Here is a 17,355-nt window from a genome sequence, read left to right on the forward strand (position 1 = left end):
GTTATTATAAAATATTTATAGGTAAATTATAAAAAAATTCTACGTATTATAATAAAGTGCTTATTTATAAAACTTAAAATATGAATATTTTTTGTTATTATACATAGAACATAGTAGTATCATAGTAATCTCCGTTCATCTTGTATTTACGTGTATAATTTATTATATGAGAGATTTCTTAAAAATACAACGAAAAAATATGATTCAATACAGATGACGTTAATTTTTATTTTTGTGTGTAATTTTAAAATCAGCTGAAGTCTGGCGTTGTATATGACATATGTATCCAAAGGTTAACACTATAAATTTTAATAAATAAAATAGTGATAAATTCATATATTGGATAGCGACTCTTTTGCTACTTTTACTATGTACACAGAATATGGAAATTGTTTGATAATTGTATATACTCTATTCAAAATAAAATTAATATAATATATTAACTAGTGATCAATTATACGATTGGGCGTGGCTTCATTGCACATTAACGAATAATACAATTTTAAATACTTCGAATTCGTAAGCCATCAAAGAAGTGTTCTGTGACGATAAATACTTTTTTGTGTCCAATGTAACCTCGTTTATATAATAAATAGTTAGCAGATGATTTTTTTGAAAAATATTGATATATTTAAATCAAAATTTGTTTGGAAGAGTAATTTCTAAGTTATAAAAATGTAGATTTTATGGATAATACTTCATGTTAATAGATTTAGATAATATAGGTCTATGGTATTTTGAAAATTGTAAAAATTAATATGAATCTATTAAAAATTTTATGTTTTATAAAAACTATCTGGGTATAATAAGTACCAGACTAAATATTACGTCCATAAATTTTATATTTTATGTAAAACCATTATTAGCTAGGGGCTATTAACTTTAATACATAAAGTGTAATAACTCAGAAATTAATCGTTCGAATATTAATTTATGTATCAACATTTTCAAAAAAAAACATATATTCTGCTGTGTGAATCTCCTTGTATACCCACGCCAGTTGTAAGTCCTACACGTTACGCTTAAAAGAACATCTGCACAGCAATAATTTCTATTAGTTTCTTTTATCTGGTAGTCACGATCTTACCGTCTTTAAATCGTTAGTGCAATAAATATATATGTATATAAAAATATATATATTACGTACAGTGTGATACAGGTATGTAAGTATATTGGCCAACAGTATTCAATGGATAGTGTTTAAGTTTCTTTTATAGTATGTTAAAATATTTAAATGGTTAGATGTCTATAAGTCATGACAATCATAGCTGATATCACACGGAGAATGCAAAACAAAATATCTGAAAATAATTATACATTAACTTACAAAATAAATAAATACCATTAAAAACCGATTTCTGTCAAAAATAAATAATAAAAACGCAAAAAATAATGTATTTGTATAGGTAGGACGTATCAAATAACATTTTTTCGTTTCATAAGATGTCTGGTAAATAAAGATATTAGTAAAAAAAAAAAATGATTTTATGGTGTTCGATAGACTGTCAAAAAAAAAAAAACACAAATCTACCAGAGACAAATACTACTTAAAGCTTGTTCAAAAGTATACTTGAAGTACACCATGAGTGCATAACTAAAAATATGACTTTGAATTATTTTTTAAAATATTTTTTATCCTTAAATGGCTCAAAGCACATTATTATAATATTTAAGTTTAAGATTTTTCGTTTCTACAATATATAAGTATTATTTTCTAAAGGTGTTCTGAAACACTTTTTTTGTAATACAAATACTTACAGTAGAAAATAAATAAAATCAATACCTAAGCATTTAAGATTATGCACTCATAAGTATAGAAAATATATAGTAAGAAAATATATACTTACTTAAAATATACACGTTTACTAGTGTGGTTAAACGAGTTTAATACGATCAAATATTGTATTATTTTTAAAATATATTATATAATGCTAAAATAATATGTCACTCGTCAGAGCAATTTTTTTCGTTTGCTTTTTAATATTTATTTTTTTTTTCATTTGATTTTTTCCGAGACTCTTTTGGTGATTTTTCCAGTGTTTATTTGCATCGTCTTTTTTACCCAGAAATATGTTACATACCTATACTCAATATACTCGCGGATTAATCGAATCCCATGCGCAATGTAGTGCCGTCCTAAATCCCAATTTAAAGGCCCTTTGGCATAACCGCTAATGGCATGCCCAAAAGAAATGTAGGTACTGCATATTATCTACCCGCTACCCTAATTACGAGGAGACACATTTAACCTGATTAATTTCAAACGGCGTCCGTGACGGCGGCGGTCGCCACCGCTCTGCTTTGTCATGTAATTAGTTTTGGTCCAGACGGTGCGTATCATACGCAGCACATTATGCGTTATTTCTACCAACGCTGTTACACCACTGCATACATATTATTATTATTATTATTGGCATAGTTAGCATTAGTTAATATGATGTTAGCAGGAAATTTCTGAAATTGTTTGTTAAATACCTGATAAAAATATGATAAAATATCAGGTAGTATCTACAACCGTCAACCTCTACGTCGTTCTATTAAATCATGGATAGTTATTATATTAAAATTCAAAAAGTTTTGTGGATTCATTGAGGAATATTTAGATTTTTAGTTTTCGTTTAAAAAAAAAATTTAATTTTTGAAATGATTCGAAATATCCATTCGGAAATTTAAAATATAATACGCATATTGAGTTGGTTAAGACGTTGGATATATAATCCATTGATTTGATGAGCAAAAAAATATATGTAATTTGTACCAAATTAGTCATTTTAGGTTAATTCACATTGTATGGTGATTTTGTATCTTACAGTTATTTTATCATAAATATGAATATTTTTAAAAATTTTGGAACTTAAAATAATAAATATCATCGACTGATTAACCAATAATTTTAAATTCAACTTTCTTGTCAAAATATCCTCATAAAAATACTGTGCTTTCAGCTATGAAATAAAAAAAGGTATCAAATAGTAACGTTAAAATGAATGTAAAAATTCTTTCACATGCAATTTATTTTTCCAATAAATGACTACTTTGTGAAAAATAAAATCTCCTATATATTATTCATTATTTTTTTCATTTCATACTTACATATCGTTGTACCAGTCATTATTGGTTTCCGAATTTCGAGTGAATGTAGAATGTGGAATGCTAATGTAATAGGTCGACATCTGAACAACATTTACGTGACCATCGGAACAAAATTAAGAGTATTTTTGCCACAAAATTCCTAACCATTTTCCCGACAAACTGGTAGAGACTGTTTATTTAAGTACCTAACAAAATTATGATATTTAAAATAATACGTTTAGAAATTTAATTCACTGAACCGTTACCTCCAATCAGTACTCTAAACTATGTACGTACATATTATATTATATGTATATTATATATGCCTAGGCAGGCAAACGCAAAACTCGGTGATTTGTGTGGTTTCCGTTCCACCGTTTTTAAATAACAAATATTCCGATTAAACGGTACATAAAATACTGATTGTGCGCTCACATAATATTATACGCGTGTAGTGTACAAATTACACGAATACAAATTAAAACGCACGACCACGACGAAACCCTGGAATATTTTATAGCGGTGATGTAGCTTAAAAACGACGAGAAAAATAATGAAACTTTCAAAATGATGTGTTGTACCTACATAATATATAGTAGTACCTACTGTGCGAGAAGACAAATGTGCAAGCATAATTGTCTGTAGTATTTTTTTTTTTTTTGTTTTTTATAAGTTAGAACAACTTTTGTTTGCTGAATTAGACAAAACTCGTTCACCGTTATTGAAAGATTATGCCTAGTTGAAAAGATGGTTGTTTTAGTTTTTTTTTTTTTTTTACGAGATCACTATAATGTTGTTTACTTTTATGTGCATAGTTATATAAAGATTACAATGTAAATTTAACAAAAAAGAAACAATACCACTTTTGCCGATTAAGTGCTATATGAAAATAAATCTTACTAAGAATTGTATTATTTAACATAAGTAAAATGTGAATAAATTATAATCTAAATATTTATTTCAATAACATAAGACATTAGCTATTTAATAAAGTACATAACAACATAAGAATTTTAGATTTTTTCACGGAAAAATATAGTAGAATAAGATATATGAGATATGTATTTATTATTAATTAAAAAATGTTGCATTAATGGTTCTTATTATTCATATAGTATATTTTGTTTTGAGCATTTAAAAAAAAATAATAAACTATAATTAATGTTATAAATTAAAAATTATAACGAGTAATAGATTTATAAGGACTTTGAAATGCTGTTATTAGAATCCCGTTGCTTTACAACTAAAATATTATTGTCTGCTTTTGTTGTGTAAATTATAAATACCTATTGTACATAGATTTTTTTTTTAGTTAACATCTAGGAGCAATATAAAATAATCGTGTATAATTAATCGAGACATGATAATATATATTACAAATACACAGATATTAATTAAATTTACCAAATCGAAAATTGTTTTGATTTTAGAGATATAAAATACTCGAATACATGTATAAAATAAAATGATTACCACCAGTACCTATACTAATATAATATTCTACGTAATGTCTGTAAATTAATTAATAGAATATTATCATGAATAATTCAGGAAAACAGACTTTAAATAATATTAACCTTGTTCTTCACTTTTACTGTATGCAATATTCATGGAAAATTGTTTCAATCTACTTATTATGTAATATTATACTTGAGTATGAACAAATAAATATTTACAATACTCTACGAAAGTGTTTTGTTTTACACTATTTATATAAAGGGATGTTTGCATACAAACAAGTGTAAAACAGTCACAAATATTTAAATAGCAAGCATACATGTTAAAATGTCTAAAAAATATTCTTCTCTAAATTATAAAAATAATAACAAGTAAAAAAAGAATTGTAAAATTTAACAGTTGACCCTAAAAAGTTTGTACTTTAATTATTGTAAAAAAAAACTGTTATCCATAAATACAGCAATAATTTCTAATAATGAATGCTTTGTTTTAAAAAAGTCACCTTTTTTTTAAAAGTGTAAAAAATAGTTAAAATATAGTCAATTTATACCATAAAGCAACGCACTTTTAAACAAGTTAAAAAGGGAAATGTAAAATAAAACTTTAAATAAATGTATTACATTTACATAACAATTATAAATTAAAAAACCACGGAAATATATAAAGGCAAATTGAAAATAAATTGTTAAAAGTATACAACTTTAATTTTATTAAAATCCTTACTAACATAATAATCCACATAAAAAATCTTAACACATTATTCTGTTTTTCTTTGTAAATTATTGAATTTGAATGAAAAATAGATATAAGAAGACCATCCCAGACACTCGACTAAGATAATTTTGAGTCATTTGGTGCGTACTAAGATACATTTTTTAAATTTATTTCATGCATAATTTTACAATAATAATAATTGTTATAAAAGGAAAGAAAAGTAGATACACGTTATTGTAATTGAGGATTAACGAGGATTGTTATTAAAGGATCTATACAATGAACCGTTCTGGCTTAGACAAAAATTGTATTTATTTAAATATTTCCGTTCGTTGCAGGACATACCCGGCAATTAAAACGAAATGTTAATTTTATTTTTAACTCACGGACACCAAATAACTGAAAAATAAAACTACAACTTTTCCTGATAAAAAAACGCATTAATACAAAATAATGATCTTATCAAGTAATAAACATAATAGTGAGAACATTAATGTTTAAATAAGATCAATTCATTTTTAATGTTTCTAGAAATTTGACTAAACTTTAATATTAATTAACACATACCTAGTCGAATTCGTGGTCACATAAGTCTGGGACAATATAATAATAGTGCATATTAATTAGGTTAACGGTTTCATCCATTAATTATGGTAGGTTTACCAACATTTGATATCACAAGAATCGAGAGACAAAAGTGTAATTGGTTGCAGGCGTGTTTAGAATATAATATATATAATATATAATATTGAATTAGATATGTATAGAATAATTTAATATTATTGATGTCTGGTTGCATAAGGTATACGATTATTTAAGAAATTCTAACATTCCTTGTATATATATAATTTTGTAAATATTAAACTATTCAGCATAAATCAGTTAAAACTTTTTTTAAATTTTATATTCATACAATACAAATTTAATACATATTATAACATATTATAATGAACGTATATAGAAATTTCCATTCAATACTTATTTATATTAAATAAATCATACTATTATTACTATTATACTTAATCATATCTTTGATTGAGTAAAATTATTTGATTTTGTCTTTAAAAAATGTCAATATCTTATAAATTATCAAAAATAAATAAATAACAGACTGTTTCTTTGTAATTCACTCAAATTTATTAAATTACGATACTTGGTAAACATTCCTATGATGTAATAATAAATATTTTGTTTTTTATAAACCCAATCAAATAATATACATAGAATTTTAAAGAAACTGATCACGTAACTTAAATATTGTTTTTTCAAGAGAAAAAAAAATAATTGTTTTCTACTAAAATATACAACTGTATATGAAAGTACGACATTCTTAATTAAAATTCTCGTTCACAAATTAAAGCACGAATTATCATGGCTAAATAAATAAACTTTTTAACAATGACTTACGATTTTAAAAATGTAAAACTATCATTAGTATTGAACTAAAAGTAAAAGTGAATACAATTAACAAAACATTAAATTTAATTTAAAAATATACATTGAGTAACTATTATGTATTTTTTTTTAAATTCTTATTTTATTAAAAAGACGTTTAATTATTTATGACAGAAACAACGATAAAATATCTAAGACTGATTTGGGTAACAATAAGCTCATAATTATGTTAAGACATTTGATCAATCGATCAAAAAAGGGAAATCTTATTTACGTACACTTCAGACAAATTCCAATATATTTCATACGTTACATAAATACAGTAACCACAACGATAACAAATAAGTTTATATATTATATTTAACAAAAAACTGAACAAATAAATATATAAACGAAACTCATTTGTATACGTCATCGCCTTGTCATTGTGCACACAAATATCCACGGAGCGCTATTATATAGTTTTTTTTTTTTTTTTAAAGGAAATGGTTGACAAGTAGATTTAGAAAAAAAAAACATAAAACTGTACCTACTTTTTTATTATTGTCCCGTCTGAGTCTGGGTACGTGGAAATGTTATCGTTTCGCTACCCGTATAATCAATATATCACATTTAATATTCATCAACAATTAATATAGGATTTCGATGATTCTCAGAGAAAATGTGTCGGAGAACAAGAAAATATTGGCCAGTGAGTAATGCCGATGTTTCTTATCAAAAATCACATATTGAATAATACTAGCACATTGATTTAAGAAATAATATAAACATATAACATTACGTGTAATGTAATTTCTTAATATAACAGTATATAAATATATTTTGCTGTTAAACTGACTTGTTTTACATGCAAAATTATATCGATTATAATATTATTATGTTTTGTTGGAATGTAAAAAAATCAAATGGGTGGGTGATGAAATGTTCACCCGACCGGGCGATAACTAACCAGTACCTAAAAAAAAACAAACTCCACCCGCGAACGATGTAAGCAACTACCGCTAAACACAAAGACGAGATCTTAACGTGTGATATATTTATTTACAACCCCATCGTACAGAACCACACCTTAACCCATCAGGGGAAAACCGTTTGAGTAGAAAACTTTTTCATACCAAAGTCCTGTCCCCTCCAAACACTCACTGTAAGCTTCTCAGGCTTCATCGACTACTCGTGGCTAGCAAAAGTGTCTAGAGAATGATTATAAAAATACGTTTTCTGCGGATCTAGAGTTCTACCCATCACCCACAGATATAACTGACAATAATTTATAATTTTACTACCTAACGTTCTAACAATAAATCAAAAGCAGTCACATTAGCATTTTCAGCTGAAAAATGTCTAAATTTCATATTTTACAATATTTTCATTTTCCAGATGTTAATTAAGTCATTTGATTGTCAACGATTGTTCCTTAGATAATAATATACATAGACCATGCATATTGTATAAAATATATTATTACATTGTTTTAAACACAACAACGACTATTGGCGTATAATAAATAGCAAAATATTTAGTAATACTAAAATAAATTACATGAGTTAAATGATTTTGAAAATTCTGAAGTTTTATTGATGTTATCCAAATCAAGGTTCAACATATGATGTAGTAAAGGACAGGTTATAAAAACTTATATTTTTGACATTACACTTCCGAATCTTCCGAATCTCTATGATGATTTGTTAATATATTATATTTTGAATTCTTATATACCTACAGTAAAAATTAATTTATTATGAATTTAATTAAAATTAAAAAGAAAATCATCATAAAAGTTTTATTTCTTCACTTAGACTTCTCAAAGACGATCTCTTTTTTGATTTATAATGTTATATAATACAATAATTATTTTCCATGGTTAAATTAAAATAAACTTTCCGCCTTCAAACGAAAATTTATTAAGGTAGATTTGTAAGAAAAAGTCAAGAAACAATAACGATTGAAACCACTATATATATAAATATATGTTGCCGTATGTATATTCTCTTATGTGTATATATATATAAATATATGTTGCCGTATGTATATTCTCTTATGTATATATATATAAAAAAATAAATAAATATTCATTCTAAATTGTATGTTTGAATAAAAATATATTTCAATAAACATCAGTAATTACATTATGCGGTTAATTGTATTTCCAAATAAACCACTGCTGTTGAGTTGAATGGATTATAAGCGATTATCAAAATAACGTTTGAGAGAAAGAGAGAAATGAACAAAAATGGCAACCCATTTTTTAATTGTTGTCTAATTAAAAATTTTATTTATGACTGACATAAAAAAATATATACTTATTTAAACTAAACTGCTAAGAAATTACAACTATTGTAGAAGTTTTAATTGTGAATATTGTATAAATGTATGTTAATCCAATATAATATTAATATTAATAATTAAACATTAATTGTTGTTTTATTTAAATAAGTATAGTTATAGTTTATAATAGTATATCCAAAATTAAACTCAATGCATAATCAAACATGGTTTTAGCTTAACAATTTAAACTATTTATAAATAGTGAAATGAATCTAATATCTATGGTATTCGGAAACTCGTTTATAATTTTAACAGTTTGCACTGAAATTCCACCGGGATGAGTTTAGACGTTGAACAATCAGATTTACGATTAAATCATCAGTATACCTACCGCCTAAGTGTTAAAAAATGGTGTTAAGTCAAAAATCCCACGAGAACGGTAAAATCATATATTCACCTGAATTTTAAGAAAATATGCGTAGATACTATAAATCACGCACTTCCAAATCATGTGTAGTTTCGAATCGCATAATTTTTATATTTTTTTTTTTTCAGTACGCGTACAATATAATACAGTGAATTGATATTATTAAACGACATCTATAATGATATTAAGAGCTATAAATATGCTAATAATTCTTAATTCCTAAGGGGATGTATAATATCTACATACAATAGTTTAAATAAACATCGTAAATAAAATAAGTCCAATAAACTACTAAAATCCAGTCATATATTTTATGGATTTTTAAAAGTGAAAATTGAATTCAACTCCAAAAATTATAATCAACTATTGATTAGTACAATACCATTTATATTTTTTTTTTGGGGGGAGGGGTTACGAAAAACTAATTTTTATTATATCCACACTACATTGAAATTTTTAAGGGAATTATAAACCTTTGGAATATTTCCAGGGGAATATTTCCGCTCAGCAAATCTTTACAATTGAATACAACATAAATATTATAAAAACAGAGGACTGATTAGTTTAATATTACCATAAATCATAATCTCATTTATTTTTATGTATTTAAAAGTGTTATTCATTCAAAATAAAGTGGTTTTTTTATTAGGATTGCTGACATTAAGCATTATAATTGCTGATGTGTGAACAACAGAGATACTAAAATAATTAAAAATATAATAAACGATTAAAATCAAAACTATACTGAATCAGATTATCGTCGTAAAAGTAATTTAAGATTCAAATAACTAGGGACTCGTGTAAATATATTCTTAAAGTTGAACAATAATAAACAAAACTTTTTTTTGGAATAAGTGGAATAAGTATAGTGTGGTATAAATTTACTTCGAACTTAACATATTTTTGATGGGTTTTGTTAAAAAATGATAAATGAATGGAAATTCAATTTTTTTTAAATTATGTACACCTCGTTAGAATATCTTGAACATACTTCTATATTTTATTTTTATAATATAACTTTTGTAGTGAACACTGATTTAAAATGGAAATATTTAATTTTTTTTTAATTTGTCTATAATTTCAATAACGCATAATATACTGTTGTATAATATATTAATAATATAATTTCATAAATTCCATAGTTATGCATATTCCGTTAGATTCATTTTTAATTTTGTTATTATATAAATATAATGATTAATGAATATGTTAAGGTATTTATGAGATGTTTTATTATTCCTGCAAAATATCTGTTTACACTCGTGTGTTTTTCCACACATGTGATGACATTTAACGACTTTTAAGGATGGATCCAACTATTTTGTAAAACATCTATCAACACAACATGCAAATAAATATATCAATGCGAAAAATCTTAAAGTATAATATTTATTTACTCTACTATCTCAAACGCTGTTCCTTTCAATGTTTCTACTATTATTTAAAATACGCAATTTTATGATCTCCAGTCTTTTACGAATTATCTATATTTTATCCTAACTCTTCTTTTCGTACCAGTCATATATTTTTTATATAAATTTTTCAACTGGCATCTGAATAAGTTATTTAATTTTTAATATCCATTAATTGCTTTGAAGTTTTTCATTTTTTTTTTTTTTTTTTTTTTTACTTCAAATTATGTTTATTTTGCTTATTGAACTCTTACCCTTATTATATGTACTTAGATATGAAATGAAATAAAAAATGTTATTGGTGTGTTAATGTGGCGTCTTTAAAACTTTTAATATTGTTGACAACCTATATATTTATTTTTTAATTGATTATGATAAAAAATAGTTATTTATATTTCATGTTTAAAAGTAGAAAGTTTGATAAGTTATTTTCAATAGTTTTAATTAATTTAAATTATTATTAGTTTATAAATATAGAATATAATATATAAAGTGTCAGAATTACTATTTGTTTTAAATTTAATAGTGTTTTCGAGAGAGTCATTACAAGATGCTGTAAATTAAAATTCTATTAGGCTATAAACGACGGAATTTTATATCGAATTAAATGATTTTTAACTTTTAACAATTATTAGAAGAGATACTTAATATTTAAAAATATGTACCTATAACAAAATATATTATTATCATATATAATTTCTATACATATTACACTATAGAATACATACAACTCTACAAGTATAATATTATACTAAATAAGTTAATATATAAATGTATTCATTATTTTTTCTTACAACTTTTACAATGTTCATAATATTAATACACTCAATGACTTTAATAGTTATTATTGACAATTATATATATATATGTATAATATTATAGATGGTACTGATCGAAGAATGGATATATGTATTTAAATACAAAAGGTTCAACTAATATACATTTGAATTACGCTTAAGGTATACAAGAATAATGATCATGATGCCATTGCCCATTACAGTACACACTACAAATATAATAATGATAAAATACAATTTAATCTTGAAAGAAAATATCAATATATTTTGTAATTTTAAATTTTACAAAGGTTTTATTTCTTTTAAAATAGTTTAAAGTTTGGATAAATAATTTTTTTTGGATTGAATAAATTGGTTTTTACTTTTTTTTTTTATATTGACTAACCTTTGAGTGTATCAAAAATATGATTAAATATATACATATATATATATATATATATATGGCTACTTTAAAATATACTGCAATATTTAAAACAGTATAAGATACGTTTAATTGATACTCAATATGAAAAGCTCCCCAAATTACTATTGTTATTATTATTACTATAAAACATAAACTATTTTATGAACGATAATGATAATTGAATACATTATACTCATTATAGTAGCCAATATATACATAGCCGAAATTATCACAAGTAGCTTTTGGTCGTATAAGTTTCTCAAAAACACCTGTTCAGAACATACTAAGTATAATTTAGTTATAACTATATTAAAATATAGTATTGTTTGTATGAATCTGCAATTACTATAATAGTGTGCTTTTGATTATTTATTCTTTACAGGTGTTAAACTATTTTTGATCAAAATAATATTTTAATAATTGTATTACTAAAATATTATTGTACTATGTGTTATTTATAATGATTTTTAAAATATAATAATGGAATATATTATTTAAAAAAAAATGTTGGCAACATGGGTACCACATTGCCATACATTAGGTGTCGAATGGGGATTACTGTAATGTGTGTGTTTAATTTGAATCCAATGATATACTGGTATCATTGTATACGAAAAACGATTCTCTATAGAAAATATATCATTAAAGATATTATGTCATGATAAGTTTTTATGATTTAACTATTATTGTAATTTATTTTTATTTTAGTATTACGGTAGATTAATATGATTTTTTCGAAAATATTGAATTTATTAAATCATTATTCATTAGTATTTAATTATTATAACTCATAATAATATATTATATTAATACAATATAATATCAACTTGTATAAGTCATTAACCTATTTCAGTAAATACCATAAAACGGTAAAAATAGGTTCTTATGTATTTAGTATAAATAGATAATACCTTAAAATAAATAAATATATCAATGCGTATAGCAAAATCCATAACAATATAATATACGTCGTATACATCACTATTCATCGTTAAATTATGTAATTTTATTCAAATTTAACTTATTTAAATATCTATAAAAACTAATTGTGTAGGAACATTTTGTTGATGTTTTAGTTCCAGTATGAGATTCTTATGAAAAATATTATATTATATTTTCAAACCTTAGCTATAAAAAACAAAAATTCTATTCATTTTTACTACAGTAAAATACTTTTATACTTTTAGTTTGTAATTTTAAATATAAACTATATTTAATTTGGTACCTGATACCACCTTTAAAGTTGAAAATCAAACTATTTTTCGACTAATTATCGTGGATACAGACAAAAACACACACACACCATGTAAAATTAATAATATATTATTTTAGAATCTAAAATTATTGTTGCTTTTTAATATAAAAAACATGAAAAACAAAAACTGAATAAAATAAATATTAATAGTTTGGATTTGCGCATTGGATTATTTATACATCTCCAGTTTCAGGTTCTCTGTAAAAATACGAGACTTAAATTAACATCTGTGTTAACTAGACTCTAGTTACTAGAGTATAAATTCTAAATGAGGAAGGAAAAAGGTAAATGTTTAGTTCCGAAAAAAAAAAATAATACTAACAATAAAATTTACTAAGTGTTTACTCATTTATACGAACGAATTTCCAGCAAGTTTTTGTCAAATGTAAAAAAAAAGTGCGTGAAAACAATTGGTGCTTACCGGTATCAATATACACGACGTCCCTTGTTGCGGAAACTTTTTAGAGGTATTCGTATAGGGCGTAAGTAGGTTAATTGTTTGGCATGTGTGTACAAAGTTTGTTCTAGGAAAACTAGCGCTCGCGGATGGGACGAAAACATTTTCTTACTATAATATTCCGGTTCCGAGGTTATGGGGTAGCCGTATTTTCCGGGAATGAGGAGTGGAGGTTTGCGACGTAGAGGTTGGTATAATAATATACCTAGTGGTAATAGAAGCGCACAAAAAAAAGATCGCTCCGAGGCCCAGGTCAAACGACGAAATGTACTTAGACGATTGTAAAATATATGCATATTATATGTATTATATATGCACATATAAGGGACCTTATATCGTTTAGCCGGCGGTATAGCGAAAAAACCGCATCGATTTGCATACACACATTCAATTAAACTTTCGACGATATGCATTCTGTTGGCGTACAACAAGCGTCGCGGCGGCGCATACCGCATACGACTTTATTAAAACCCATATGTGAAGAAAATCGTGGTTTTTTTTTTTTTTTTAATTCGAAATGACGATATAAAATAAATAGCCCTATAACCGGTGTTACGGTTATGGTTGTTTAATAATAGGTATAATTTTATTATTATTGTTAAACGTAAGGTTTTATTATTTATAAATGCCGTCGGTGATTATTAAAACGTACCTACTGCAATTAATGGCCAGATATGAGAATATAATTGTTTTTCGGACATTAAACGAAACTTTTAGTGCACACGGTCATATGTAGATATATTATAGGACATACAAAGTAAATAATATATACCTAATTCTAGTAGTTTTCGTATCACAAATATTAAATAAATTACCGTCTCGGCACACTGCAGAGATAGAAATTGAAAAATAATTTCGATGCACAGAATTGACAGTGTTAATAAGATACACCCTCGTGATAGCTAACGTGCAGTTATTGAAAACTCGACGAATCGATTACAGAAAACCAATAAATAATACTGTTTAATAGAACACAAAGTTTTATAGAAAACCCATAGATGTCGATTATAAAATAATAAACGATTACCACAATATATTATCACGACAGAACTTAAAATATCAAATTTTATGAAACAATCGATTTCGAGTTATACACATTACATTTAATGCGGACAGACGTAGTTGCAATCATAATATTAATATGGATTATGCTATATATATACGTGCATAGGCACTGCGATAAAAATAGCAATTAAACTGAACACCTAACCTGAAGTACCCTAATCGTAGTTATGAAAGTACGTAATATACGTACGTACGTAGAATTTTTTCAGTAAAATCGCAAAAACATGGGAAATTTCTACTAACGGTTCGAGGTGAGACCTGCTATAGGTGTAGGCATCTCTCGCCGCGTGGTCGTCGATGTAAATTCTTATAATTTCCGGGACCGCCGCGATCGTTTCGGGACGGTAAGCAACGACATATATTTTTAATAGATACTGTATGCGTAAAAACGCGACGTTACCATCGGGTCATACGTGCGTGTAAATTAGGGAGGTCACGGAAATTCGGAAAATGTAAGTAGTTTGTCGTAAACCGTGTGTTTGTTTTTAATTTACGCGTATGCGCATCACGTTCACCGCGCGCCCTTCCTCGTTCACCGCGATAAAAATAACAATAATATTACACTCTCTGCGCTATCGATAACTGTTTTCCTGGTGGAGACGTATTTTTGCGGCGCGCGTTATAATAATAATAATAATAATAATATACCAAAATGTGTTTGCGTAAGATTCGAGTACTATAGGAAAACAGTACGAGTATATCATAATCGTTCGCCGCCGGCCGCGAGTCCGCCCGACACGTACGAGTATTCACTGACACATTACGCGATATGATTTACCGGTCAGGTAATTTTATTTATTTTTTTTTTTTAGATTTATGACCGTTGTACCGGTACACCACTGCGAACGGGTAACAAACCCGAAAGTAAACGAGTGTACAAATAAAAATATTTAAAATCAAAATTTCTCGTTCGTCGTCCAACTGCAGGTCTCGACGAAACGACGACCGCAAAAAAAACAAAAAAAACACATAACGCTCGGCGTGAGCCTGTGACGTACCTGTGATGTTCCAGAGCTCGCCCAAGCAGTCGTTCTTGAGCCGGCCGATGCGGTCGCGCTGTTGCCGCTCGTTGCCGGCCTCCAGAAAGCGGAACACGAACGCGCCGACGATCACGTAACCGGCCACCAGCCCGAACAGGCCCAAGTTGCTGAACAGGTGCGCGAAGAACTTGCGGACGCACCGCCGGAACCGCGGTTCCGGTGGTGCGTATTGGACGGCCGGTGGCGGCGGCAGCAACAGCGGCAGCGACTGAGGTGCCGCCGGAACCGCGTGCGCCGGCATCGGTGGTGGTGCGCTGCACGGCCGATGTGTGGACGACGACGACGACGACGACGACGACGTCACCGACACCTGCGAAAACTATCGGCGCACTATCGCGGACGGCAAAGGAATCGGAGATGATCGTGTGTGGTGTTTTTTTTTATTTTGGAAAACGGAAAATAAAAAAAAATCGGAAAACGAGTCGAAAACAACGCGAGACGAGCGCTCGCGAAACGGAACGACGAGACACGCGCGCACACCGCACCGGCGTCACGGCCACGAGACTACTGAAAACTAAAGTTCGACGGCACGCTGTGTGTGTGTGTGTGTGTGTGGTGGTTGTAGTCTCGTCGCGCGACAAGTCGCTCGCTCGCCGCCGCCGCCGCCGCCAGTCAACGGTCGTGTCGCCGGCGAGCGCACGCGCGCCCATCGGGTCACCCCCTAAACTCATACAATACGATATTATAATATCATTGTATGTTATACAATTATTGTACTATCAAATTATATAATTATATTGTTGTATGATGTTATATGCGTTTGGGTATACGGCGATTGCGTCCGAACTATTTGGTTTAATACACATATTATTATTACATGAATTATAATTTATTTTTATATTTACATTTCACAATTTATTCTGTTATATGTCTAATTGTATATTTAAGTCTTAATGCGATGTGATTCTCAAAAATTGTTATTCTAAAGTTTTTTTTTTTTTTTTTTTATGGCGGCTCATAACGTTAATGCATTCATTTTAACTGATTACGATTCATAACAATTTTGAAATTTTACACTTGCAAATCTGTAACACTTTATTTGTTATTTGTATTCGTTTAGTTTTGTTTTTCTTGTATATCTGATTAAAATAAAATATCAAAAATATAATAGAAAATATTTTCCTGGCATAATCAATGAATACTTTTTTAGCTAGTAATATCGGCGCAAAAATGCATATATTTTTTGAATTAGTCGAATGAAATCGATGCAAATAACGAAAACAATTATATTCGTGGGAGTTTCCCCGAGGTTAGGTTCCCGAAATTACCTTTTTTTAGTGTTCCGAGTGCGTCCGAAATAAAGTAACACCCGAGTGCGTCCAAAATAAAGTAAAACCCGAGTGCGTCCCAAAAAATGCCGGTCATATTTTTGACACGGCCTTAGTGCGTCCCAATTAATTTAGAGTTACCCAGAGTGGACTACAAGGAGGTGAACTGGCTTACACCCCAAAAATATTTTGTGATTCTTATTAATGACCCACCGTTGCCAGTGCTTCACAACCATAGCTGTAAAAAATTAAGTATCTATAAAGTATTATATTTACAGATATGAATCACAATATTCGATCGTCAAACCTGTATCTTAAATAAGTACT

At 27.5% G+C, this 17,355-nt stretch overlaps 1 protein-coding gene across 1 annotated transcript in view; it reads right to left on the bottom strand.

Moving 5' to 3' along the window:
• Window positions 1-16,270, bottom strand: part of LOC113560814 — a 129,473-nt gene extending 113,203 nt beyond the window's left edge. Inside the window, exon 1 of the mRNA XM_026966905.1 lies at window positions 15,719-16,270. Within this exon, the coding sequence (XP_026822706.1) occupies window positions 15,719-16,001 (283 nt within the window). The 5' untranslated portion in view covers window positions 16,002-16,270. The remainder of the gene's footprint in view (window positions 1-15,718) is intronic.
• Window positions 16,271-17,355: the final 1,085 nt, after the last annotated feature.

Source organism: Rhopalosiphum maidis, chromosome 1 (assembly GCF_003676215.2).
Source record: "Rhopalosiphum maidis isolate BTI-1 chromosome 1, ASM367621v3, whole genome shotgun sequence".
NCBI classification, from domain to species: Eukaryota; Metazoa; Arthropoda; class Insecta; order Hemiptera; family Aphididae; genus Rhopalosiphum; species Rhopalosiphum maidis.